This window comes from Panicum virgatum, chromosome 8N (assembly GCF_016808335.1).
Source record: "Panicum virgatum strain AP13 chromosome 8N, P.virgatum_v5, whole genome shotgun sequence".
Taxonomy (NCBI): Eukaryota; Viridiplantae; Streptophyta; class Magnoliopsida; order Poales; family Poaceae; genus Panicum; species Panicum virgatum.
The window spans coordinates 19,795,895-19,821,236 of NC_053152.1; the positions used below are offsets into that span (position 1 = coordinate 19,795,895).

Consider the following 25,342-nt stretch of genomic DNA (forward strand, 5'->3'; position numbering starts at 1 on the left):
CACCTCAACCAAGGCACGTGGCACTTCCCAGTTGGCTCACAATGTTGGTTTGGGGTGCTGCGGCTGGTGGCTCCCTGCTATAAATAGAAGGGGAGGTAGAGAATAGAACACACACACCACACACCTCTTCCTCTCTTGCATTCCTTGCATAGTCTTTAGGCTTAGTGGAGTCTAGGAGTCATCGAGTCGCCGGAGTTGCTCGAGAGTCTGATATGGGTTCATCTCTAGCTCTCTCTTGTAATATTCGGTCGTTTGTAATAGAATTAGACTATGGTTACCGATATCTGCTTGAAGTATATTCTGAGTTATCGAGTATATGCTTCTTGTCATGGTTGCGTTATTATTCAATGCTTGCATTGCATAATCGCCCTGTGCTGGAGATGGTTAGTATTTTGTTCTTAGAACTCTATCAACTGCTCTAGTATTCGTATTATTGCTCTAGTGTGATGTCTATCCATCCGGAGGGTGGAGGCTCCGCGTGGGACACTAGAGTATCCCTTACTAGTGTAGACATGGTGTCTAGATTAGCTAAAAGTTGCTGGATGTCAACTATACCCACGGTTTGTAGAGATAGCCGGTAGGTGGTGACAGCCCTGTCCGTGCCTTAGTAATCCTCCACGTTCGGTATGGGGGGTAGGTGTAGCGAAAATGGCCTCTCATGCCATATTTCAATATAATGTTTTGGCGATTGATGACACACGCAACACTTGAACTAATGTGTTTGCTTAGATGATATACTCAGGCTTTTAGGTTCAAGTGATGACAAAGAGAAGAGAGGCGAAGCTAGGCCCAAAGGGCCGCCCCTACGGGGGTTCCGCACGTCGGTGCATTGACTTGAGCACGTCTGGGAGTTTTAGTATCACCGGATGAACCGACGTAAGGCAAAATGTACTCATCGGTGCAATGACAGAGATGGCCTGTGGGCTAGGGTTTGGCACCGGATGAACCGACGATAGGAAGTTTGAATACGTCGGTGCAATGGCAGAAGCAGACCAAGGAAAATGCATACATCGGATGAACCGATGATGCACCGGTTAATGGCGTCGGTGCAGTTGTCCAGAGAGTTTGTTTTTCAAGGATCAGAGGACAGTTGCACTCACCGGTTAAACCGACGCTAACATTACATACACCGGTCGATTGCGTCGGTTGATTGCCCGTACACGTAACGGCTAGTTTTCAGTGGGCAGTTTAGTATCACCGGTTAAACCGACGATGGCGATTTGGGGAGCATCGGATTAACCGGTGTTAAGCACATTTCTGGCAGCTTTTCTCCAACGGCTATATTTGCTTGTGCTGCCTATATATACCCCCAAGGCCGCACCATTTGAGTGTGCTGGAGTTAAAAGAAGTATACTAGAGCTAAAGATCATCTCCAACCACCATAGAGCTTCATTGTACATCATATAGGCTTAAGCACACTTGTTAGAGTGCTTAGTGCTTGATTAGGGATTAGTTCTTGCGAGAGCTCCCTTGAGAGAAGTCTTGCTGCAGCAAGCAAACACTTGTACTCGTCGTGTGACCCTCCGACTTGGTGTGGAGTGGCAACGACACTTTGTGCGGGGAAGGAGGCCCCTACTTGGTGTTAAAGCTCCAAGATAGTGAAGACGGTGCCGTGGTGACGCTTCGAGATAGACGGTGGCGGTGACCTCGTCTTTGTGACTTGGTGTCACTTAGCCTTTGCTTGTCGGGAGCCTTGGAGGCGTGGCAAGACGGTGATCAAGCGAAGAGACTCGGTATCACACTTGTTCTTTGTGAGCAAGTGGCCGTGGACGTAGGGAGGGACTTTGGTGTCCTAACCGAACCACGTTAAATCGTGTGTCTTGGTGTCTTCACGGGAGTTTGCATATCCTCTCCCTTACCGCTTTACTTACCGCATTACGTTTCCGCATTTACTCTTTCTTGCTTACCTTTACTTTCCTAGTTAGCTTGATTAGGATTGACTATAGGTTGCAAGTCTTTTGAGGTAAGTAGAGGGTAGCATAGATAAACCTTAGTCATAACTAGCATGTGTAGGACGTGTTTAGGTTTATCTTATGCAATTAGATTGAGCCCTAGGATAGAAAAGCGATTAGCGACCCTATTCACCCCCTCCCCCTCTAGGGTCGGACACCCCGGTGATCCTTACAGTAGGAGGTACATAAAGTCGCCGGGGTGTACGGGCTCCTCCCGTTACTTCGATAGCGATCTCCTTGTTGTGTAGTTTAATCTCTGATAAGCTAACTAATGAGAAAGTGTAGATATAGCTAGCCTATCACAGCTGACTCGAGCTCTGACTTTTACCTTGCTCCCGGCCTAAAGTAACCTTTATTCTTTTATCCAAGAGAGTAGTTTGTGTGTGTGTCACACTACCTCCTACCATGTTATTATCTTACCCCTGTTTATGCATGAGAATATCCAATCTAGATAGAGCTCACCAACTAATCTATATATTGTCTCACTCATCGCCTTCCCTGTGGAAATATAAATGACACCCCAGTATACTCCCGGGTAAAATGCTACAGCGGTATTTTGTGCGCTTGCGGATCTATTCGTGGTTCATGAAATACTGCCATCCCAAATTGGCGTTTGCGGGCGTCATCGCTAGGTGACGTTGGTAGGCGCCAACAAGCATTTTTGGCGCCGTTGCCGGGGAAGGCACAGAGTGAAATATATAGACAGAGTTGTGAACAGAATCGAAATTGGTATTCGCTTACTAAACAGGCTAACTTGGCTTTGTTTTCTTGTCTTCGTTGATATGAAAACAGGGTAGTGTATGACCGGTTTCGACTTGCCGCAAAACTTTCATTCCGATTCAGAGTCACTTTTGAGGAGGACGCGAGCTCGTCTCGTATCACCTCGGAGATCACTCTCGGCAGTTGATCCAGTCATCGCATCGTCATCAGCTCCTAGAGCTATGGCCCAGAAGACACTCCGTGATTACTCTGCTCTGTTTGGTAGCAGGTCCCGACCGGACCCGAGGTTAACACCGGAGGAGAAAATTTCAAGATCAAGACGGGTCTCATTACGATGGTGCAAGCCAGCCCATTTTGTGGCAGGGCCAATGAGGATGTCAGCGCTCATCTCTAGCAGTTCCTGGAGCTCTGCAGTACTTTTGTTATCAAGGGTGTATTGCAAGATGCAATCCGGCTCCGTCTGTTTTCGTTTTCTCTCTTGGGGAGAGCGAAGCAATGGTTTTATGCTAATAAGGCTGCTGTGGATACTTGGGACAAATGTGCTAAGGCATTCCTCTTGAAGTTCTTCCCGACGGGCAAAACCAATGCTCTTCGTGGTCAGATTTCGAACTTCCAGCAGGCATCAAATGAGTCAATTCCGGAAGTTTGGGAGAGGCTTCAGGAGTATATTCTGGCGTGTCCACACCATAGAATGGATAATTGGCTCATTCTATAGAACTTCTACAACAAGGTTGGAGTGATGATCACCTCCAACCGCGCCAGCGAGGTATGTACTCCATCAAGGAGGCTGACATGCTCGCTATGAAGATTGATCTCCTCCTCAAGAAAATTGAGGATTATTCACAAGATAAGGCTCGGATGCAAATACTTCAAGCCTTGGAAACTCGCATGACGTGCGAGGTCTGCGGGAATGTTGGAAATTCGGGCGACAATTGCCCAGAAACCCAAGGAGAAGCTCTATTCCTCAATGGCAGCAATGGGTTTCGTCCACAAGGAGGTCAGGGGTGGAATCAACCACGCCCATATTACCAAGGAGGTAATGGGAATTCGAATTCTTTCGGTTCGAACCAGCCTACCTTAAGAGATCTTGTCTACGGCCAAGTGAAGATCAATGAGTCCCTTCAGAAGAAGTTGGCCGCTACAGACAAATCAATGGAGACCATCCATGCCAAGATGGACGGATTCTCCACTGCTATGAAGAACCAGCTGAGTTTCAATAAGGCGCTAGAAACTCAATTGGCTCAACTAGCTGCTGCTACACCTGCTGCTGAACTAGGGAAGATTCCGGGGCAACCCGAATCAACTCTAGAAAGCGTGAATGTCATCAATGCTATGTGGAAAGAGCCCCTCCGCAGGACATCTCTCAGCTATGTAGAGAAGCTTACATGCCCAAGAAGAGGTGCGTGGGGCGAGTTGGCAGCCACAATAAGAGAAGATCCCGGAACCCCAGTGATCAGCTGCTCAATCTTTGATTATGAATTTGATCACGCCCTTTGTGACCTTGGAGCCAGCATTAACATCATGCCCAAGGTGACTTTCGAGAAGCTAGGCTATCCATCAATTTCCCCTACCACTATGTTTGTTCAGCTGGCAGATTCCACGATAAGATATCCAGAAGGGGTTGTGGAAAGGTTAATGGTAAAAGTCAAGAATACCTACATATTGGTGGACTTCGTAGTCCTTGATATGGAAGGAGATCTTGGAATTCCGCTCATACTTGGGCGACCATTCCTCAAGGATGCAAATGCCAGAATTGATGTGGGGAGAGGAAGGAGCAGCCTCCGTATCATGGGAAAGACCATGAAATTTAAATTCCAAAACAAGAAAGAGGTATTCTTGATTCATGAGGATAGTAAGAAACAAGGGCTATGGGCAGAGCCCGGTTGGGATGATCAAGACTATCACCCCTCTTCCAAGCCAGCTTGGGAGGATTGGGAAATTCATACTCCACCAACCGAGCTAGTGGAAGATGATCAGAAGATCCCTGATTTCATCACCAATACAGTATGGGAAGATCTAGAAATCGTCTATCCAACATCCGAGGATCATGTTCCTGCGCCGCCTACGCCACCAAAGAAGACCAAGAAGGTGTGGCGCAAGAAGAACAAGATGTCATCGACCGCTACTACTTCTCCAGGTATGGATGAAACGACCTCAACCTGATCAGGTATGGAGAAAGGTCCTGCTTTTTGACCCTAAACTAAGAGCTAGCTTGGGGGAGGTTCCCTCCCCTAAGTCAACTGTATCCCTTTATTTGCTTTCAATAAAAATTGATAAAAACTTCCAAAAACAAAATAAAAATTTACTGCTTTATTTCCCTTTTCCATGATGCACGGTAAGAATATTTTAACTCCCTTTTGATAAGTTGAAAGGATGAGTTTTGCTTTGCTCTATCATGTATGTTGTGCCTAGATTGAAAATAAGAGTTCTCTTGAGTTTATATTCGTTGGTTATACAAATATGTTGCCAATAAACCTGAAAGTTCCGTGGGTTGCATATACTTGATCCAAGTCTAAGTTGTTGTGACTTTAGATATAGTAAATAAGGTTATGCAAGCTTGTTCTAGTGATGCTTGAAGTCTGGAATTGTTTTCGAAAAAAAAATAAAAGGTAAGTTTCCCAGCGATATGCAATGTCCTACCAGAGCCATATTTCATATTCCATGAAAAACCCTTATACATATGCTGCTTGATATTCTGTTGAGTTTTGTCAAATTGGGTGACCTTAGTAAGATGCTCTTCATGCTTTCTCGATCATAAGCACGTATACATTACATCCATTTGTTATATTCCTACACTGGGAATTAGCACCAACATCCACTTCACATCTATAAATGCTCCATGTCTTGGTGATCTCTCTCGTAGAACATTCCTGAAATAAAATAAAGTCAGATTATGGTTGCCCTAAAAAGAAGAGAAAATATGGCATGCCAAAGAAGCATGATCCAAAAAAAGGAGAGAAAAAGGGGGTAACCATGTCTCAAAAAAAAGAAAAAGAGAGAGACAAGGATGATTCGAGAGAGAAAAGCCATTACCACAAGGAGTAAACCATATTCATCCATCTATCCATTCATACACTTGCACCTTTTGATCGAGATTGCTTGACTTGTTTCTCTATGGATCCTCTCTTTGACTTTACAATAAATAGAATACAAGTGTGCTCTGTTCTTATCCTACCTTGAGCTCCACAAAGGCTTGTAGTAGTAGGGAAGATCAAAGGTAAACACTGCCCTGGTAAGGAAATACAAGATGAGTGCCTCTAGAGAGTTATCCTGGAGCTTTGCCAAGTTTTCAAAAATCTTTCAAAAAAGTGTCTCCAGATGGATTGAGGATCTATGAACAAGTAAGTACTGCTTTATGCACCATTCTAACTCTCAACAGTCCAAGACAAGGAGACAGCTAAAAAGCCCCATGAGGGATTAAGGTAATTGAGCAAAGGTATGCTAACCAACTTATTTATTATAAATAGGTCCCTGTCGCCCCTGAACGGGCGACAGGCTTTGGTCGCCCGTGCATGGAGCGACCAGCCCCTCCATCGCCCGTCCAGGGGGCGGCAGACACCCAGATTTGAAAATTTCAAAAAACAGCATATATTTTTGAAATTTGATTTTTTAAATATAAAAAAGAAAAAAAAAAGGCTGGTTATGACTCCTCGTCAAGTTGGGCCTAGCCCACTCGGTCTTTGGCAAATGGCGAGGCCCCCTCTCTCTCATCTTCCTCTCGTTAGCAGTTAGCACGTAGGCACTGCAGGCCCACAGCTACGTCGTCGTCCAAAAACGGCAGCTGTCGAGATGCCGCCGCCACCGCCGGCCGCCTCTCGGACCTCCTTCGCCGGTGCGGCGTCGGGCGCGGCTTTCCCTGGGCGCACAGCACCACGCGCACGACCTGGTCCGTGGCTGTCTTCCGAATGCCACCCTGGACACCGACCCGGTCCTGCTCTGCTGCCGCTGCCGCTGCAGTGTTCGATGCAATGCCCTCGCCGTCCATGCGGGCGTACAACGTCCTCCTGGCAGCATCTCCTCCCGTTGTGGCGCTGGAGATCCTCGCGCCGTCGCGCGCCTCCTGGGGCGGGACACCGGCCCGATAGGTACGCTGTTCCCGCCGTGTTCCGTGCGCCGACCGAACTGCGGGATGCGGGATATTGGTGCCGGGCTCCACGAATTCGCTTTCCAGCTCAGGATTGCTAGCAAATGTGTACGCCTAGGCTCGGATGTTGGACAGGGTTTACAAAATCGGTGGGAACCGGTCCGGTTTGGTTTGGGCCGGTACCAAACCGGCCCAAAATCAAAATTTAAATTTGAATTCAAAAAATAAAAAATTCTCAAAAAATTCCTAAAAATACTTCAAGGTGCGACGAATCTAATGGTATCAATTTTTCTCAAAAATTCGTTTGTTTAACATACTTTTCGGGCATTTAAAGTTAAACCAAAAAAAGGAAAAAAAATGAGACGGCCCATTAAGGCCCACTTGGTAAACCGGTCAAACCGGCCGGTAAACTGGTCAAACCGGCCGGTATACCGTTCCAAACCGGTTACACATGCGATTTTAAATTTGGATTTGAATTCAAACCGGTCAAACCGGCCGGTAAACCAGTCAAACCGGCCGGTAAACCGGTCTAACCGGCCGGTATACCGGTACGAACCGGTTGAACTGAGTTTTTTGAATTCAAATTTGAATTCGACCGGTACCGACCGGTTTCCGGCCAAACTGGACCGGTATACCAGTACCGGACCCCAGCGGTTTGGCTGGTCGGTCGGTAAATGAAACCCTGATGTTGGATGATGCTGTTGGAGTGTGAGTCCCTGGAGCTTTTCATGAGCGGGAAGGGAGAGGCCGTGAACATGGCCAGTGATCTACGGAGCGTGCTCATTGAGTCATTGTCTGTGCAAAGGAAAGGGAGCTAATGAAGGGCCTGGGGATATCAATGGCAGGATGGTGCCTGGTTGTAGTTGTGTTGATGTGAAGGGAAGAGCCCATGAGTCTTCCGTGCTACTTGAGGTGGCGGATGCTCTGGGCTTTAGATCGGTTACTCAAGAATATGGGAGCTTCAGAATCTAAAGATGAACATCTAAGCCTGTATGGTGAGCTAATTGGCCATTGAATTCGTGATGGTCAAGTATTGACAGAGTCAGTTTGGTTTGAGGATAAAGCAACCGACCTTTCTTGATTTCTGGCATGCTTCAAAATAAAAAAAATGATGTGCAGCAAGGAACTCTATGTGCTGGTCTGCCAAGTGTCGGAGGACTTTGAACCTGTAGTGATCAAATCCAGCGTGCCAAGCTGAATCATGAAGTGCTAGGGTGGGAGAATGAAGGGTGATTCATTAAAGGCAAGAAATGTCTGCTCTTTTTTTACTGCAACAGCAGTATCACTAGCACTAGTGTCTTATGCCATTGAACTGCACAGCAGGTGGCTCAAACGAAGTGATTCTGAACATTCTGATAATATGAGAGTAAAGAGAATGAACTGATAAACTTCTCCAAATGGCAGTTCACAATCAGTCAATGAGTCAATTGGAGCAATGGTAATTCTCTATTGGTAAGCTGTAGCCAGAGTTTCAATGCGATATTGGTAAGCTTAATTAACTCCAAATTGCTTTACCAGACCAGGCACCTTTTCTGGCACTGTCCAGCAGTGGATTTGCCCTGAATCCACTTCATGTGAACAATTCAGTATGGCAGAGAACAAAGATTGTTTTTCCTAGATATTACAGTTAGCTTTTGGCCTTCTGGGAGCAAGGAGACATCCAGCTTCCAAGCTGTGTGCTCTCTCCAGGTATTAACCTACCGTTTCATTGCATTCTTCGTGCCCTTCGATGCAGATAAGCCTCTTATTATCCTACTCCAGATGCAGATTTACTCTCTGGACCATGTGGTGTTGCACACTGATCGAGCAGAATTTGTTCAGAAAAATAACTGTAGTCAAGGAAAGGAATTTTCTCTGCCGACTGAAACTATTGTTAATTGATCTTAACACGGCATTGACAAGGTCACTTTACTGAAGAAGTTTGTATCTTGTCCTTATAATAGAGCTTATGGATCAATATTCAAGTTACATTCATCGAAAATAAAATTAACTGCATACCGTGTCAGGTCTAGCATTAGCAGAAATGCTAACCCTCAAGTACAATAAGCATTATAACAGTTAAATTAGAGATCTTATCAGTGAAGGACCCTTTCCCATCTTTTACAATGAATGACTCTTCCATCCTTTAAAATGAACTACTATTCCTGAACTATTTTGGTGTAGTTGCCATGGCAAATTGCACAATGCCCCATGACATAGGTGCTTAAACCATTGTTCTATGTTCCAGACTTCAGTATTGCAATCTGATGATTTATATAAATGCGATAATCACTATACTTGGAACTGTTATTTTTCTGCTCCTTATAAAGGATAAAGAACTTATTGAGCACCCCAGGGATCTTTATGAACTAATCTGCTGTAGCAAAGCTGAAGAAAACTAAGCTTCTTTTTTCTATCTTGAGCTTCTTTTCTAGGAACACTTAATGGGTCGATTTTTTGTTGTGCTTGGTAGTCTTGTCCAAGTATAATTGATAGAAATAGCTCAAGGATCCAGTCTGGCTGTGCAGATGGCACCATGTGAGATGCACCCCTCACTGTTGTGAAAGTCAGAAAGTCGCCATATTGTCACCTAGCCTCCAACCTTGAATAAAAAAACATAGATATCTCCATGGTCAATGAACTTCTACTTGTCTCAGAATCATGTTTAGACAATATCAGCTAATTTGTATAATTGCAATAAAACATTGTGGTGGAACATAAAGTATACCTGCCCGTTGTGGAAACAAGTTCTGTACAGGACTGTAACAGACAACCCTATGGTGTGAGCTAGCTCTCGCACAAGGGTTCAGCTGCACAACAAGGGCACAACACAACTCTTTCTGGAACTTTACTGGAAGAAACCATATTGTTAAGAAAGCAAAATCGTTACAGAAGCATCTAAATTTCTGAAGTAGCAATGTGAACACTTACTCACTGCCAGTCACGGCACATGCTCCAGTGATACGTCAAATGTGTCCTGTTAGCATGCAGAGCCTGCTGCGCTTCTGGAAGATAGAAATAGAAAAACCAAAAACCTCTCATAGGTCATGCAAACATCCACTCCCACGCTGATTTTCATTGCCTACCATGAACAAAAATAACCTCTCACACAAGAGGAACATTTGTACCATGAGAAGCAAGCGTACATACCTTTTGCAGCCGTAGCTTTTGAATCACAATTTATGGCTAGCAGACATCGAGAATAACATCTTAGTTGTCGACATAGTCCCAAATTATGCTGTTTGCTTCAGATATTGCATCCTTGCATGACTTGCTCTCATTATGGGGGTTATTTTTTTTATTGAAGGTGTAATCCTGAAAATCACAACTGTGGCTGATCACCAGAAATATTTTATCAGAGATTATGCCATGAGACCAGAAATACTGATGATCTTCATTCAACCTTATGGAACTCGATCAACCTTGATGAAGTATTTGAATTCGCTGTTAAAGTAAATCTAATTGACCATAGCATAAATCTAATGCGATGATGGAACATAATAAATAAATGAACTTTTCTATAGTAATTCCTATTAGAATATAAAAGCTACCCACTATGGCATTTCATTAATCCTGGTACACATCAACAAATCAATGTTTCATTCATTCTGTCATATTTAACGGGGTCGTAATTCAGCGATCATTGGTTCATATATTTAAAATGCTAAAAAATAGGATGTTCATGGGTTTCGAGTTAATTGTGACTACTTTATTTTACAAAGTTTTCTTTGAATTGTAAAGTTACAGTAGACGTGAATGAAAGCAGGCAGGAGTAGTAAACCATAGTATGTAGCAGCTAGGAGACTCTGTTGCATGAATATTTTTACCAATTGTTCCTTTGAAGCTCTAAATTCAGATGTTCCTCACCATGTTATGAATTATTTGGGGAATAATTTTTTTTCCTATTTATACAGAAAAAGAACTACAAGGCAATGCACAAGAAAATATATAATTAACTGCTTCAAAGGATCTTAGACAATAAATAAATTCAACAAAAGCCGAGAAAAAAACAGTCAGTCGACTCAGTCCAAAATAAGAGGGATACAGCATGTATCATGGCAGGACGTGTACCTTCCAGTAAATGTGAGCGAGCTTCTTCTTGTTTTCCTCTAATTCACACCACTCAGTCAATTCAGGGCAGTCGTAAATACTTATTTCTTTCAGATTAGTGAGCTTCAATATGCTCTTTGGCAAAGACTTGATGCCCCTGCAGTCTGAGATCACAAGTTCCTTGAGAGCGGAAAGATCGCCCAGCCATTCTGGAAGCGTTGTAATGCTTGGACACTGATACAAGGACAGCTCCTCGAGGGAGGTGAGATGCCGCATGTTCTCTTGCAAGTCACTCAGCCCTGTCCACTCTGTGATGAGCAATTCTCGCAAAGAGATGAGGTCACCCAACCATTTCGGAACTTCTGGCTGAGCATTGCCTTTCAGCCACAGGGATTTGATAAAGGAGAGGTCTTGTATGATCTCTAGGGAGCTGCATGCCAGATCAGTGCAACAAATAATGCTTAACTCAATGATGGTAGGAAGGTGGTGAAGCAACATCCATTGCTCCAAAGGCACCTTGCTGGATTTCACTGTCACAAACACATCTGTTAGTACATCAGAGGAAGCGCAGGTTTCTCCCCATGATAACAACACATTATCGCTGTTCTCAATCTCCCATTTCTTAGCCCTAGGTGGGCACGGTTTCAATCTCAACTTTGGGCAGTCACATATTAAGAGATCCACAAGATTGGGGAACATGAATTCTTTCGCAGCACCCTTGCCATAGGAGTATGTTGTGTTCCAAGCTTCCAGGTTTTCCATGCTGCATAGACTAAATTTCTTCAGTCGTGGAAACGCTCTCACGCCACCACAGAAACCCTCTTCAATTACTAAAATTCTGTCCATTCCTCCCAAAACTAAATCTTGGAGGTTTGGTAACTGACCAAGTGCTGGTAGGCTGTTGCATTTACTTAAATACCACATTTCAATCTGGATAAGATGAGGGAGATGATGATTAATACCCATAAACCAGGCTGGAAATTTCACGCTACTATAACCTTTCATATGAAATGTACATAAGGTGCTGGGTGGAACAAGCTCTCCCAACACTAGCACATCCTCCACAGATCTCTGGGCATCTCTAGTCCACTCAAGATTTAAATCGTAAATCCCATGTTTTTCCATCAGCTTTATACTCTGGACTTCTTCTCTAGATTTCACATTATCAAGGCTACTTATGTGCAGCTCATTAGGATTTGCATGACAGAGCAGACCAATATTGCTGCTAGATTCACCATCATCAGTATGGACTGCGAAGTGTGGCAACAAGGCAAACATCTTGGATCGAGAGAGTGTAGACTTATCCAATTCAGAGCAGCCGGTCACATTTAGAATCTTCAGGCTCTCCATTTTGACAATACATTCTGGAAGCCTTGCTAGCCTTGTGCAGTTCAAGAGGTTCAGTGTATGCAGCTTCCTGAGACTGCCAATACTTTCAGGCACACAAACAATACTACAATTACAAGACAAGTCTAGATGTTCTAGATTGTGAAGGGCGCAAATACGGTCAATGAAACTGAATGTCTCATGTGAGCCATTATGGCCGAAGATTGAATGTATTGTCCATGATAGACCTAAATACCGTAGTTCAGTGAGATCATAGATGACTTCTGGCATCCCCTCAAGAGGTAAAATATTCTCAAGGTCTGGTCGAAGTGATAAATTCAAATAGTGGATATTGGTAAGGCCGGCCAAAGCTTTCACTACACCTCTAAGCTGACAGCAGTTTAACATGTCCAGATGTACCAATTTTTTTAGGTTCACAAATGACTCTGGAAGGCTTTTTATTACCACGCAATCTGAGATATCAAGATGCATCAGACCTTTGATTTCACCAATTGACTCTGGCAGTGCTGATATCATAGACCCACTTAAGTTTAGGTACATTAATTTGGAGAGCTTGGCGATACAACTGGGAATATTTTGACTAGAGATCCGTGGAGCATTAAGATACCTCAATTGCTTCAATTTGCCAATAGAATCTTGCAACCTCAATATGGAACACCTGCTCAAATCCAAGACCCGCAAAGATGTAGCTGATGAAAATGCATCACCACATGGTTCAATTTTGCGACAGTCTAGAAAGCGCATTGCCCTTATTTTTGGTGGAGATGTTGTGCATAACTCCAATGGCTTGGTATAATCATTAAGTGACGCATAGCGGCAGTAGCTTCCGCCAGTAATTTGCTTTTTGGTAGCATCCAAAACTTCATGAACCATGACTGATCTTCCCAAGTCATGCACCAGGTCATGCATGGTGAGCATTATGCCATCCTCGTGATGCAATCGAGCAATCTGCAACAAATGCACCCACTAGCATGAGTTTTAGAATTCCAGCTGTTTCTGCATTAACATGTTTAAACATGCACATCCTTCTTAATTGTTGTCGAATGTACATGTTATTCTGCTTTCAATGTAGACAGTTACAAAAGGTTCCTCCGAGAAGGAAGTTACCAATATTTTGTTTCTTCTCCATGATCGTAGACTATTTTAGTAGTTTTTAGAAAGAAGTATCATTCGTACTTGTATTGAATTTGAAAGAAAAAAAAATACATCAGTGTACCAAAACAGGGTGAAAGTGATCGGGTGCTCTAGCCTAAGAGGGGGAGGGGGTGAATTAGGCACTAATAAAAACTTAGACCTATGGCTCCAACTAGTTTGCACAAAGCTTAAACTAAAACAAGCTATCTAGATGTGCAACTAGGTTGTTCTAGTGTAAAACCCCTATCCCAAAAGAGTTTAGCAACCTATAGCCTTTCCTATCAAGAAACTATTCTATGAAAGTAAAGGCATACAAATTACTAGAATGAAATGCGGAAGCTTAAAGAGCGGGATAGGAGATAGCAAACTCTTGACGCGGGTGTTTATCCCGTGGTTCGGTTAGCCACAAAGGCACACCTACATCCACGTTGTTGTAGCACTCACTAAGAGTATTGCTACTCGGCCACCAAGTCTCTTCCGTGAACACAATCACGGTCACCTTGGCCCCGGGTTCCACTAAGGAGCTTCTCCACAAAGGATGGGGGTCTCCACGTCCCCCGCACAAAGGTGTCGTCGCCGCTCCACACCAAGTCGGAGGGTCGATGACGTTGCCGGCGAGCTCCACGCTCCAAGGTGCCGGCGCACCAAGCTCTTGTTTTGGTTCACTAATGAACCACAGCACAAAGGCTCTAAGCCTTGCAAACTCACTCACTAAGAGCTAATCCTTTACACAACACTCTCAAAGTGTGCTAAGGGCTAAGGATATGATCTTGATGCTTTTGTATGGCTTGGAGATGTTCTTGGGTGTGTGTGGGATGTCCAGCAACTCCAGCAATCTTCAAATGGCCGGGGTGAGGCGTATATATAGGCCACCAAGTCTTGTAGCCGTTGCTCCAACGGTTAGCTGAAAATCTGCGTACCACCGGAAGAACCGATGCCTCTTGGCAGGGTAGCGTCGGTTCATCCGGTCACTCATAACACGAAGTAGCCGTTGGACTCCTGACGACTGACGCAGAGACCACCGGTTGAACCGATGCTTTGCACCGATGCCTCACCGGTTCAACCGGTGCTGAAGGAATCTTCTCCTGGACGCTGACGTCATTACACCGGTGGTATGCACCGATGCCCCATCGGTTGAACCGGTGCTGAAGACACTTCTCCTGGGCACTGACATCGCCTCTGGTACAAAGGACGGCCAATGCACCGATGCCCCATTTTGACCCGTCGGTTCAACCGGTGCCTGTAGGCTGACTTGGCTTCGATTTCCTCCTGCACCAAACATCGTAGCGTCGGTTCTTCCGACAAGCGTCGGATGCACCGGTGCCCCTGGCGTCGGTTCTTCCGGTGCTCCTGATCCGAAGAGCTTTCAGGGCGCTGCCCTGAGACCCGCGAGGGGCGGCTCCCCCTCGACCCCCGTCCGCTAACCGGGTAGCGGAACCCCCGTAGGGGCTGCCCTTCGGGCCTTGCTACGCCTATTTTCTCTTTCTCTTTGTCATCACTTGAACCTAAAAGTCTGAGAATGATCATCTTAACAATCATATTAGTCCAAGTGTTGTGTTGTCATTCGATCACCAAAATCACTCGAAATGGCATAAATGGTGCCATGTTCGTTACACAGGGGTTGTTTGTTCGTGCATGTGCATTGCAGAGCTATCGAATCCACCACCAGCATGGAGAACTAGCTGCATTAATGCAACGAAGCTGCTGACTAATGGTTCAGGAAATATAGCAAGGAGGACAGCGTGGCTCCTAGCTATGGATGGGATTCAGATTAAGTGAACTAGTCTATATATATTAACCTGTGATCTTATATGAGCTAGAAATTTGAAGGCATAAGTATTAGAAATTTATGCATAAAATTTTGATCCCACAGATAATATATTGCATATAGGCATACCAGGTAGTTTTTATCTAGTTATGATCAACTTCAGTTACCATTACCCAATAAATTTTCCCCGATGATATACTTTTCCTTTTGCATTGCACCTCTACGTGTATTCCAAATGTGTTTAATTGAATCATTAGCTTGAGCCATGTTAGCTCTTGTTGCATCCCTTTACCAATACTTTCTGAATCCAAATTTTGTTACCCAATTTCGATCTTATCTGCTGAAATTTGTAAAAATAATTTTCCTTAGAGATATTAACTTGAAACCTAGCACTTATTGATCTATTATTTCATACCCTATTATTACAATAGCACGAGGTGTTTCAATCTTCCCCATAGAGCTCAATGTGTTGGATTTTCTCTATTGAACGATGTTAGTAGTCGCATATATTTTTTTTTTGTAAAATGAAATAGGGTGCCTACAATTAAACTATCACCATAAATATGTCACGATGTTTCACTCATGATACCAAATTTATCTAAATAGCAACTTCGCTAACTTTTATCATGGAATCTTAGTGTAATTTAATGTTGATTGATTATTGCCATTACTAGTAGATGACATGTAGGAATTGTCTTTATGATTGCTAAACTGTGTCAATCTATATGCTCATCTGTCCCTGCATGCATTTTCTATATGTGGAGGATAAAGGAATATGGAGATGGGTTGGTCTGTAGATTCAGCCAGTCGATGTGAAAACAACCGGCGATTGGTGAAAGCATGCATTATGTAAGTTCCATGTAATAGTTCTGAAATAAAATGCTAGTGCTCAATCTTAAGGTGTATCGACTCACTGAAGGTGACTTTGAAATTTGGAGGAAGGACAGCCCCAAAAGCTGCTGAACATAATTTTCTCCAAGTTGCCGAGTAGATAATATGCTTCCTGGCTCGATGAAACCTAGAGAGAGCCATTGGTGAATTAGACCACCTTTAGCTATGTTGCAACCTTTTGGAAAGGTTGCACAGTAGCCAAAGCATAGCTTCAAGTATGGTGGCATACTTTTGTAACTTAACCTCAAGGATGCAAAAACTGTATGTTGTGCAGAACATGTATTTCTGGTAGCAGAAACATTCCAGATATCACTGTCTCTCACTGACTTCCATTCGTCAAAAGTCATGGACCGCAACATGTATCCAAGCGATTGAGCCGCCAAAGCCACACCTGCACATTTCATTGCAATGTCCCTTCCGATATGCTCTAACTGCTCTTTGCAATCTTTAGATTCAAAGGCACTCTTTTGCTTTATTATAGTCCAGCACATGTCATCTGTCAATGGGGCTAGTTTGTGTGGTTGAATGGTACAGAGTTCCTTTGCTATGCCTTCGTCACGTGTGGTTCCTACGACCACCACTTTGCTGCCTTCTCCAACCCTTAGCATAGCCCTCAAATCTTCCAGTTGACATTCATTTTCGTTATCCCTCCACATGTCATCTAAAACAACCAGAATCTTCTTACCAGCTAGTAGCTCTTGAAGACGCTTATTTATCATCTGCTTTTCAGCTATGTAACTATTGCCATTAGATACTTGTGAAATTATAGAGTTGCCAATCTTTTTCAAGTCAAAGGCCTGGGACACATATACCCATACCCGAGAGTAATCATTGAACTGGGCATCACTGAAAACTAATTTTGCCAAGGTTGTCTTGCCGATGCCTCCAAAGCCATATATAGGAAGGATGATGATCTCTTGTGCCAGGTTCCCAGACAAGGAAGCCAGTATTTTCTGTTTCTCTTCCGTCCTCCCTACGATTAGTGCTTCTTCAACAGCAGATGATGTCTCCCGCATATCAGTAACTTGTTCAACGTTGGTGGTACAGCCAGGTGTGAAACTGAAATCCTGGTGTTGTCTTGTGATCTCCTCCAAATTTCTTCGCATTGCCTTCATCTCATTGACCATTTTAAACTTGGGGCCAATCGTGAGACAGGGTATCATAGCTACAACCTGCAAGAATTTTTGTATGCTTGTCAGCACATTGGGAATAATATTAATAACTTTCACGGTTCCTAAACCAGTGGGGTAAAGAAGGAAACAAGTATGCCAGCACAAAGTTGTGGCAAACTAGAAAGATTCCTTATAAGTTCCATTCCGCGTCTTCAATTTTTTCCAATACATGATTTTTCGACGAAAAATATACGACATGTTTCCTCTCAATTACATTAAGCAATATTTCCAGACCACATATGTAATCATTAACTAGTTATATTTTAACAACAATAATGATGGAGATGCTAATCAAAATATAGATATATCTATCTATACCTGTACTAATCATACACTTTGTTGAGGAGATTCCCATGTTAATAAAAGAAAAACAAAAACATCCATCCATTTATCTGCCGTGGATGCTATTTATAGCAGTCCAGATGAAGAGTTAACATCAAAAAATCATGTGGGACGGAATTCTAAAAAGAAAAAAAAACAAGCAACAAAAGTCTTTATAGACCTACATCTTTGATTGGTCAAAAGGCTGTATCCAAAGTTCAAACCATCTATTCCAAGGTTTTGACAATAAAAGGTATTGTCATTTGGCTGCCGATCCGAATATGTATGTGTGTGACTCTTTGTTGGATCCTTATTTGATATATGAAAAGATATTGGTATGCTATTCTTACCACGACCCATGAACAACCTTATTTTAGATAGGGTGGGGATAATAAAATAAACAATAAGTGACACCACTAGAATTCCCCAGTTCCTCTAATGTTTTTTAATTCCATAGGAAAATTTGGAGCACTCTAGAGAAAAAATTCTTTGCATGGAGGTGGACATTTGGTAATTAATGAAAAGATTCAGGAGGCTATTCTCTATAAAACTTTGAAGTCAGTTTTAGCTTTGAATCTGTGTCTTTTTATAATGATAGTTGGGTTGTTTGGTACGACAATTTGGGTTAATTAGCTGCGATTCCAGAATATTTCATAGAAGTTCGAAGTAAAGTATGTTTTTTTCTTATGCCTCTGGAAAGATTTGAGTGTGGGCTTACTTTCAGTTAAGTGGATAATTTTATGATATTTAATTATTTATCCCAATTGGTGCATAACGATAACCAAGTTTTGTGTATGGGAATGATATTTTATGGGAAAATACCTACAAATCAACTATTGGCGCTACGATCACCTAGATGTCCAATCAACATTGATAAATAATAGTTGCAGCATCAGTCAACGCTTCCAATACCAGAAAAAAATATGTATACAAATAATTTTGACATCCGAATCGAGGATGGAAATTTCCAACGCAACATTAACATCATGTTTCATGCAACATTCACTATAAAATATAAATAAATAATAATTACAACATTGATGCTTGTTATTGCAATATGTGTCGATCGTCAAACTGATGATCAGATATCGGACGTCTGATCTTAGCATTACTGATCAACTATACTTTGGAATCAACAGAGAGAAACATGCAGAAAATTTGAAAATTAGTCAAACTTGAGGGTTTGTAACATTATTAGGGTCAAAATGGTGGTCCATTAGCTAGTTCTCGCAGTTAAATCAGAGACAAGTAGGCCCATTAAGGTTTGGATTGAAATGGGCCAAGGCATGTTGGGCCACGACATCTTGTAAAATTGAATTTTTGTAGGCTTTCTAACACCCCACATTTTGTCAAATGTTGATATGTTAAAAAACTCAAATATGAGAAAATTGTTTGGTGATGTGAGCGATTCAAATAAGTCAAATTAAATTCAAACTTGCTAAATCTTACCCAAATTAATATTTAATAAGAAACTTGAACACTTTTAGCTAAAGCATGTTGCATCAGTGATTTTAATTTTAATCAGCTTTTCTATGAAATTTGAAGACAACTAAGTTTGGTCCATGGAGTAACCACCCAAGAAAGTACAACCACAGAGACTATATGCCTCTAGTCTTATAGCTAAGTAATTGGAGTAACTCCAGTTTGTAAGGGACATTGGCAGGTGTGAGAAAGGAGGGTTCTAAGAGCCACATAGCACAAGAGGGGTTCCAAGGCTTGGAGTGGAACATGTCTTTCATATGGTTGCTCATCTTGTTGATGAAACCATAGCTGGCAATGCTTCAAAGCGATTACTACCAAGTGCCAACTCACCTGAAAAGTGTTTAAGAGAGTAACTAACATAGGGAAAAGGGAAATACTGACTCATGAATAGAGTGTACGAGCTTCATGCAATGTAAAAACTATTAGAAAAGCCATGCTTACATTCAAGTGGCATGTGCCGGCACATTGATATATGGTTGATATATGGCGATTTTGTTGGCATGGTTAGGGTTGACTTGGATTTGTGTTTGTCTTGGCTAGATCTAATCATCCATCAGATCCGGTTGGGTTCGGGTCGGGTCAAAAGAAACCCGTTGGTTTCTTCCTTCGACCCGTGCCCGTGCCTAACCCGATCCAACCATCAGGCCGGATTTTGCGGCCCGAGCCTAACCCGACCTGACCATGCTCGGGTCGGGTTCGTGTTGGGTAAAATATAATTTTTTATGTATAATTTCTGATCACGTTTTTTCAGATTTCGGGTTAAATATTTTGGTCCGTACCAGCCCGACTTTTATAGCGGGTCAAAAATTTCAACCCAAGCCCGTCCCATACATTGGGTTGGGTCAAAAGAAACCCGTTGGTTTCTTTCTTTGGTCTGTGCCCGACCCAACCATCAGGCTAGAATTTTCAGTCTGAGCACGACCTGGCAGGTGGTCGGGATAGGTCAGGTCTGGTAAAACCTAATTTTTCATGTATAATTTTTAGATTAGGTTTTTCAGGTTTTGGGTCAAAAATTTCGGCCCGTATCGAGCTGGACTTTAATGTCAGGTTGAAAATTTTAGCCCAAGTCCATCCCATACATTCATCGGTTCGTATCGGGTTAGGTTCGTCGGGTCGGACGGTCCATGATCAGATCTAGTCTTAGCAGGTTGACCACGGTATATGGTCACCTTATAGGGGGGTCATTGTGGTTTGACCATAAGTTTTGGATGGGTAGGTTGACCTGTGCCCTACCCTGTTAGAGCAACTTTAAGAGACGGGCTAAACTTACTTGAATCGTAAAATAATACTTCCTCCATCCACTTTTAATAGCTATATTTCAAAAATTCAAATATTTATAAATGATAGGTATATTTGTGATTGTTATGGGCCGTGGTAATAAATAGCACTAGTAACAAGGAATTACCAGTTAAAATATTGGAGGACTAAAAAAGTATGTGTTGCATTTATTAGATTGATAAGCATATTTGGTGTTTCTGGTCATTGTACTATATAAATATATATCAATCAAAACTAGTTGGAGGTAGTAGAAAAGAGGAGAAAACGGTATGCGACAGATTGGAGGGAGTAGAAAAGAGGAGAAAACGGTATGCGACAGATTGGCTATCTTGGTCGTCTCGCTCGGAATACTGCCCCCCGCGCTTGCTTTCTTTACCGAGCGGCTCCGACTCAGCATCTGCCTCCCGCGCGCGCGTCCTGCTTTCCCGCCCACGCGCTCCCGCGGCCTCACCGTCCTGCCGTCGCTCCGCTCCCGCCGTCGCACCCTCGCCGTCCCGCGCCCTCACCCCCTGCTCGCACTGTCACGGCCCTGCTCCCGCCGTTGCCCCCTGCGCGCTCGCGCCGTCGCGACCCCGAGCCCGCCGTCGCCCCCTGCGCGCTCGCGCTTTCGCGGCCCCGCACCCACAGTCGCCCGGCTCGCCTTCGCCCCTACGCCCTCGCCCTCCCGCCGTCGCCGGCGTGGCCGGTGAAAAGGAGGCAGTCCGTGTGGCGGCGAGAGGCAGGCGAGGAGCGCAGGCGCTGGCGGCCGCAGCGGGGACTGGAGGCGTGGACGCGGACGAGCAGGTGGCGGCGTCGGGCGGAGGAACGGCCGGCGCCACTGGACGCACGCGGTCCACGGCCTCGCCGGACGCCGAGGAGGAGGACGGGGACGCGTACGACGCGCTGCAGGGGCATGGAAGGAGGAGATGACGTAGAGGTGACGTTGGGCAAGGGATGTAGAGATGCTGTTGGCTTCCTCACCGTTTGGGAACCTCTGTATTTTTCTACAAATCTTCTAACTAGCTAAATTTAGCTAGAATTATTGCTAATCTATTGTAGTTGCTCTTAATTGGAGAGTCTCACATAGTAACTAAGTGTTTTATTAAAAATTGAATTTGACCAACTGATTTTTTTCCTCTATGGTCTACAAATAAAGTAAAGTGTTTCTTGTACTTAAGCCACACATGTCAGGTTTTCCCACGCATTACATTTCGATGTGCTAACCTTTTTTTGATCCCCCTGTTGTGCCCATCGCCGTTGCTCAAATGAAGACAGAGGAGTTTTTCCCATGAAAACTTTGAGTTCTAGTTTGCCATGGACCCAATTGATTAGCTGTGGGATAGTAAACCTACGCTGCGATAATCGACATGTTGTAGTCTTTTCTTTTATGCTCGCAATAGCGAATTAAACGGTGAATATGATATTATTCTATTATTTCACTAATGAGGTATGTATGAAATTTACTTTGAACATACATATAATTAGCTTTTGGTTTTGTTTTTAAACAGTGTGACGACACAGGTAGAATACTAGAATTGCTTGAGATTTGGTTTGCTATTATCATTAGTAGGATTAGTTTACTATCTCTAAAGCTGCTTGAGATTAGAGCTATATCATGTACTACATAAATATCCTACGACGACAAATTTGCAAGGTGTAACACCATGTATACAGAATCAAACGCATACCTTGGATGCAGCCGGTTTGGTGCCGGCTTCAATCTCATCCATCATGTCGTCGATGCCATACATTGCGTCCTTGAGCCGTTTGAGCCACAGTCGCACCGCTTCCTCCTCAATGGACCGCCTTTCCGCGTCATTGAGCAATGCCGCCACAGACTCCAGTGTCATCTTCATCCCCTCCAGGTCGTCGATGAAATTCTCTTGCAGCTTGATCCGGTCTCCGATGGCCAAACCTATCTTCTGACACACAACCTTTAGGATGGCAGAGGCGAGCAAGCCTCCGAGCTCCGCCATGGTTGCCCCCTCCTGGTGCTCTCGCTTCTCTCGAGCTGGAGTTCGATCAGTGCGTGGGTCGTCCTCGGAAGATGGTGCAGTTAAATAACGTGAGCTCGTTTGCTTCTGGGTTCTTATCCGATCCAGTGCCGGCCCGTTCGAGCTCTTTGGCATATGCTAGAAACAGTGGTCACTGTCCAAGTCCTGTAGTTTCCGGCGGGAGGTCACTGTCCAAGTCCTGTAGTTTCCGGCGGGGTTTGACTACTTTCCCCTATTTCCTCTCCTTCCACACGTACAGATAAAACGAGTGATACACTGAGATCATGCACGCATCTCCCTGTCCGACAAAGCTTTCTTTGTTCGACACTAATTTAAGCTAGCCGATTGCAGGCACCGACCTTTAAATTTCTATTTGTTCAAGCTGACGTCCACAACAAGTGTAATAAATATACAAATAATGCTAGTACACAGATAGAAGATCTAACAACTACGCATCGCCATGTAATATTGTGTTCAGATTAAATAAAACTGTAGCACCAACGACAAAACTGGCAAGTCTAACAACCACACAGCTCCCGTCATTCACGGGCGGGGAAGGCTGAACAAGCACTTATAAAACCAACAGTATATCTGTTTAGATCCGTGCACTTCTTACTCCCTTTGTAAAGGATAGTTCATTAGTGACCGGTAAAAACCATCATTAGCGTAGCTGCGTAGGTGCTGTAGTAGACAAGCTATCTATCTATCTATCTATCTATATTAATCACATAATCTTAAAAAGCCATGACTTCAACTAGAAAGATCTAACCATAGTCGGGAAAACTTTGTCTTGTACCTATTAGGAAAACCTTGTCCCAATTTCCCATCGGGACTGCAATTCCCGGACTAAAGGGTCTAGCCTTTAGTCCCGGGTCAAGCAATCGGGACAAAATATTCTTTGTTTCTTTTCCCTATTTTTCTTGTCATTAATTTCTTTTTTCAATTCAATTATATTTTTGTATTGAAATTTATGTATTGTTCTATAGTACTCCTAATCTCCTGTATGTCCGTACACATTCGAGCTGAGTATGAAATCAGCTAGCATATATATAGGAATTTCACATTGCTATATACATATACACATACATATACATATACATATACATATACATATACATATACATATTTACATATCCTTCGACCAATATCCAAATGGGACCTTGTGATGAGGACATAACACCTATGCATATGACCATGGTTGGCATATGGCATGTCAAAGGAGTCCGAAAAAGGTGTCCAAGTAAAGAAGGATGTCCAAGGCTAATTCAGTTGGAGTCACCAAGGTGGAGGCCCAAAGCAATTCAAGTTCGAGCCCACCTTGGAGTCCAGGAGCAGCACGTACCAAAAACAACATCAAGGTCGCATACAAAGTCCAAATTTTATATTCTACATATGTATGGAAAGTAAGGAGATAATCTTTCAAGTGGAACCGGTCCCTCCATTTTATTTGGTCTGAGTCGGGAATCGTCGAAACAAGTGGACGTTCAGAATCTATCAAGGTGCTACGCCACCATCTATTGAGCTGTTGGCCCATGTATCGTGTTGGAGCCCATAGAGGTGCATCCAAGGGTCATCCATGACCTAACCCTCATATATTCAGTAGCCGCCGCCACATTAGGGTTGGGGTTTTTATTGAGTTTAATTTTCCATTGAGAAACAGACATCATTCATTGTAACTGTGACATCGAGTCCTTTTGCTGTGAATCAAGATCCTCGTTCTTGTTCTACAACACTGTGGCGATTAGTCTTTTTGTAACCAGAACTCGAATCCAATTTTCATCTTCAATTCTTTCACATTTGCAATTTCATATTGCCTGATTACCCTTTCTTACTTGTGTTCTTCGATTTGCTTGCAGGAAAAGCTTTCTCGGCAAAGTAAATTGAGTTGTGCTTGGTTAATAACCAACAGAGCAACAGTGCATTATTGCAGGGGTTCGAATCGTATGTGACTAGAAGCCTGGATCGCCAACATTGAGTTCTCCACTAATCAAACCTTACCATACCTATCGGAAGACCGGACTAGTGCTACATCAAGTGGTATTAGGATTCAGGTTAACAATGAGGTATATTATCGTGTCTCCTTTAGATTCATCTTTTTTTATTACCTATAGTCAAAAAGAAAAAATCTCTACAAAAATAGTTCCGCTATTCTTTAACCCCTTTGTGCCCCACAATTTTTCAGTTCGATTTGCTTTGCTGATTTCTTATACCTTGTTGTGTCATCATGTTCGTCGGGGCTAGATCTTGTCTGTTTGGGTCTTTGCTTGTCCTCGCGCACTGCAATTCAGTTTCATCTCTACATAGTTTTATTTTTGCCCAACCATTGAGCAACAAGTAAAGTGAACTTTGATTTTATAGGTTATGATTTTTTGTGTGAGGAAAAAAAGAAGCAAGTGTTTGCAAAGTATAAATACTTTCAGCTACAATTTTGTGTCTTACTACAGCCATTCTAAAAGGAAACAAGTAAAAGGCAAAGAGATGCAAAGAAAAAGAGAAGAAAAAGTCGCACCTAGACAAAAAAAATCAGAATTGCATCGTTTCTGTTCTTGTGCAAGTTGTATTCATTGCTCATTTGAACGAGGTCCAAGACAAGTTTAGACCTACAATATAGACAAACTAGGTCCAAGCAAGTTTAGACCTACAATATAGACTATCTTGGGACTACCTTTCAATCTTGTAATTCTGAATTGTATTTTTGATATTCCTTGCTACCATATTGTTCCTATCCAAAGCTCCACATATACTTCTGATTAGTACATGTTCACCTTACAACTGTTACACTTAGGCTTACAACAGATTGTGCCCGTCCTATTGGCTTTGGTAAGAACACTTGCAAGACGGTAGTAAGCCGCTTGAGATAATACAATCCACTTTCCCAACTTTCCATCCCTGTAGTTGCTAGTTGATAGGCATAGTACTTTTGTATTATCTTTTGCTATCTTCTAATAATGATATGTTCTTCATATCCACTAACTTACGATGACATAGGTGTTGATGGGTACATTGAGTGGAAAATAGCCATAGATAAAATATTTGCCAATTGTTTTATATGTGCAAGGAAAAAGGTTAGGAATGTAACTAGTGTCTTGCGAGATTATGCTTTAACTTGGTGGGAAGCCTTAAGTCCATTAGGTAAACCTCAAACCTAGGATGATATTGTTGGTAGTCGATTTTGATGATTTTTTGTAACA

General features: G+C 43.1%; 1 protein-coding gene, 1 non-coding gene and 1 pseudogene across 2 annotated transcripts; all 3 read right to left on the reverse strand.

Moving 5' to 3' along the window:
* Positions 1-3,258: 3,258 nt before the first annotated feature.
* Positions 3,259-3,365, reverse strand: LOC120687084. The gene has a single exon (XR_005680584.1). It is a non-coding gene; the product is annotated as a small nucleolar RNA R71 (small nucleolar RNA).
* A 5,410-nt stretch (positions 3,366-8,775) lies between these two features.
* On the reverse strand, positions 8,776-10,049 carry LOC120686734 (annotated as a pseudogene).
* Positions 10,050-10,395: 346 nt separating this feature from the next.
* Positions 10,396-22,167, reverse strand: LOC120684480 (putative disease resistance protein RGA1). The gene is made up of 3 exons (XM_039966331.1): positions 21,846-22,167; positions 15,949-17,097; positions 10,396-13,080 (listed from the first exon to the last, which is right to left on the reverse strand). The coding sequence occupies exons 1-3, from the start codon at positions 22,131-22,133 to the stop codon at positions 10,789-10,791; spliced, it is 3,729 nt and encodes a 1,242-aa protein (XP_039822265.1). The 5' UTR covers positions 22,134-22,167; the 3' UTR covers positions 10,396-10,788.
* Positions 22,168-25,342: the final 3,175 nt, after the last annotated feature.

What these genes read in the sequence shown, in the direction of transcription:
- LOC120684480 (XM_039966331.1), bottom strand. Translation starts at nt 22,133, where the DNA reads ATGGCGGAGCTCGGAGGCTTGCTCGCCTCTGCCATCCTAAAGGTTGTG. An exon ending in CCAAACCGGCTGCATCCAAG is followed by an intron (nt 17,098 to 21,845) that starts GTATGCGTTTGA and finishes AAATTCTTGCAG; the next exon opens with GTTGTAGCTATGATACCCTG. An exon ending in AAATTTCAAAGTCACCTTCA is followed by an intron (nt 13,081 to 15,948) that starts GTGAGTCGATAC and finishes CATTTGTTGCAG; the next exon opens with ATTGCTCGATTGCATCACGA.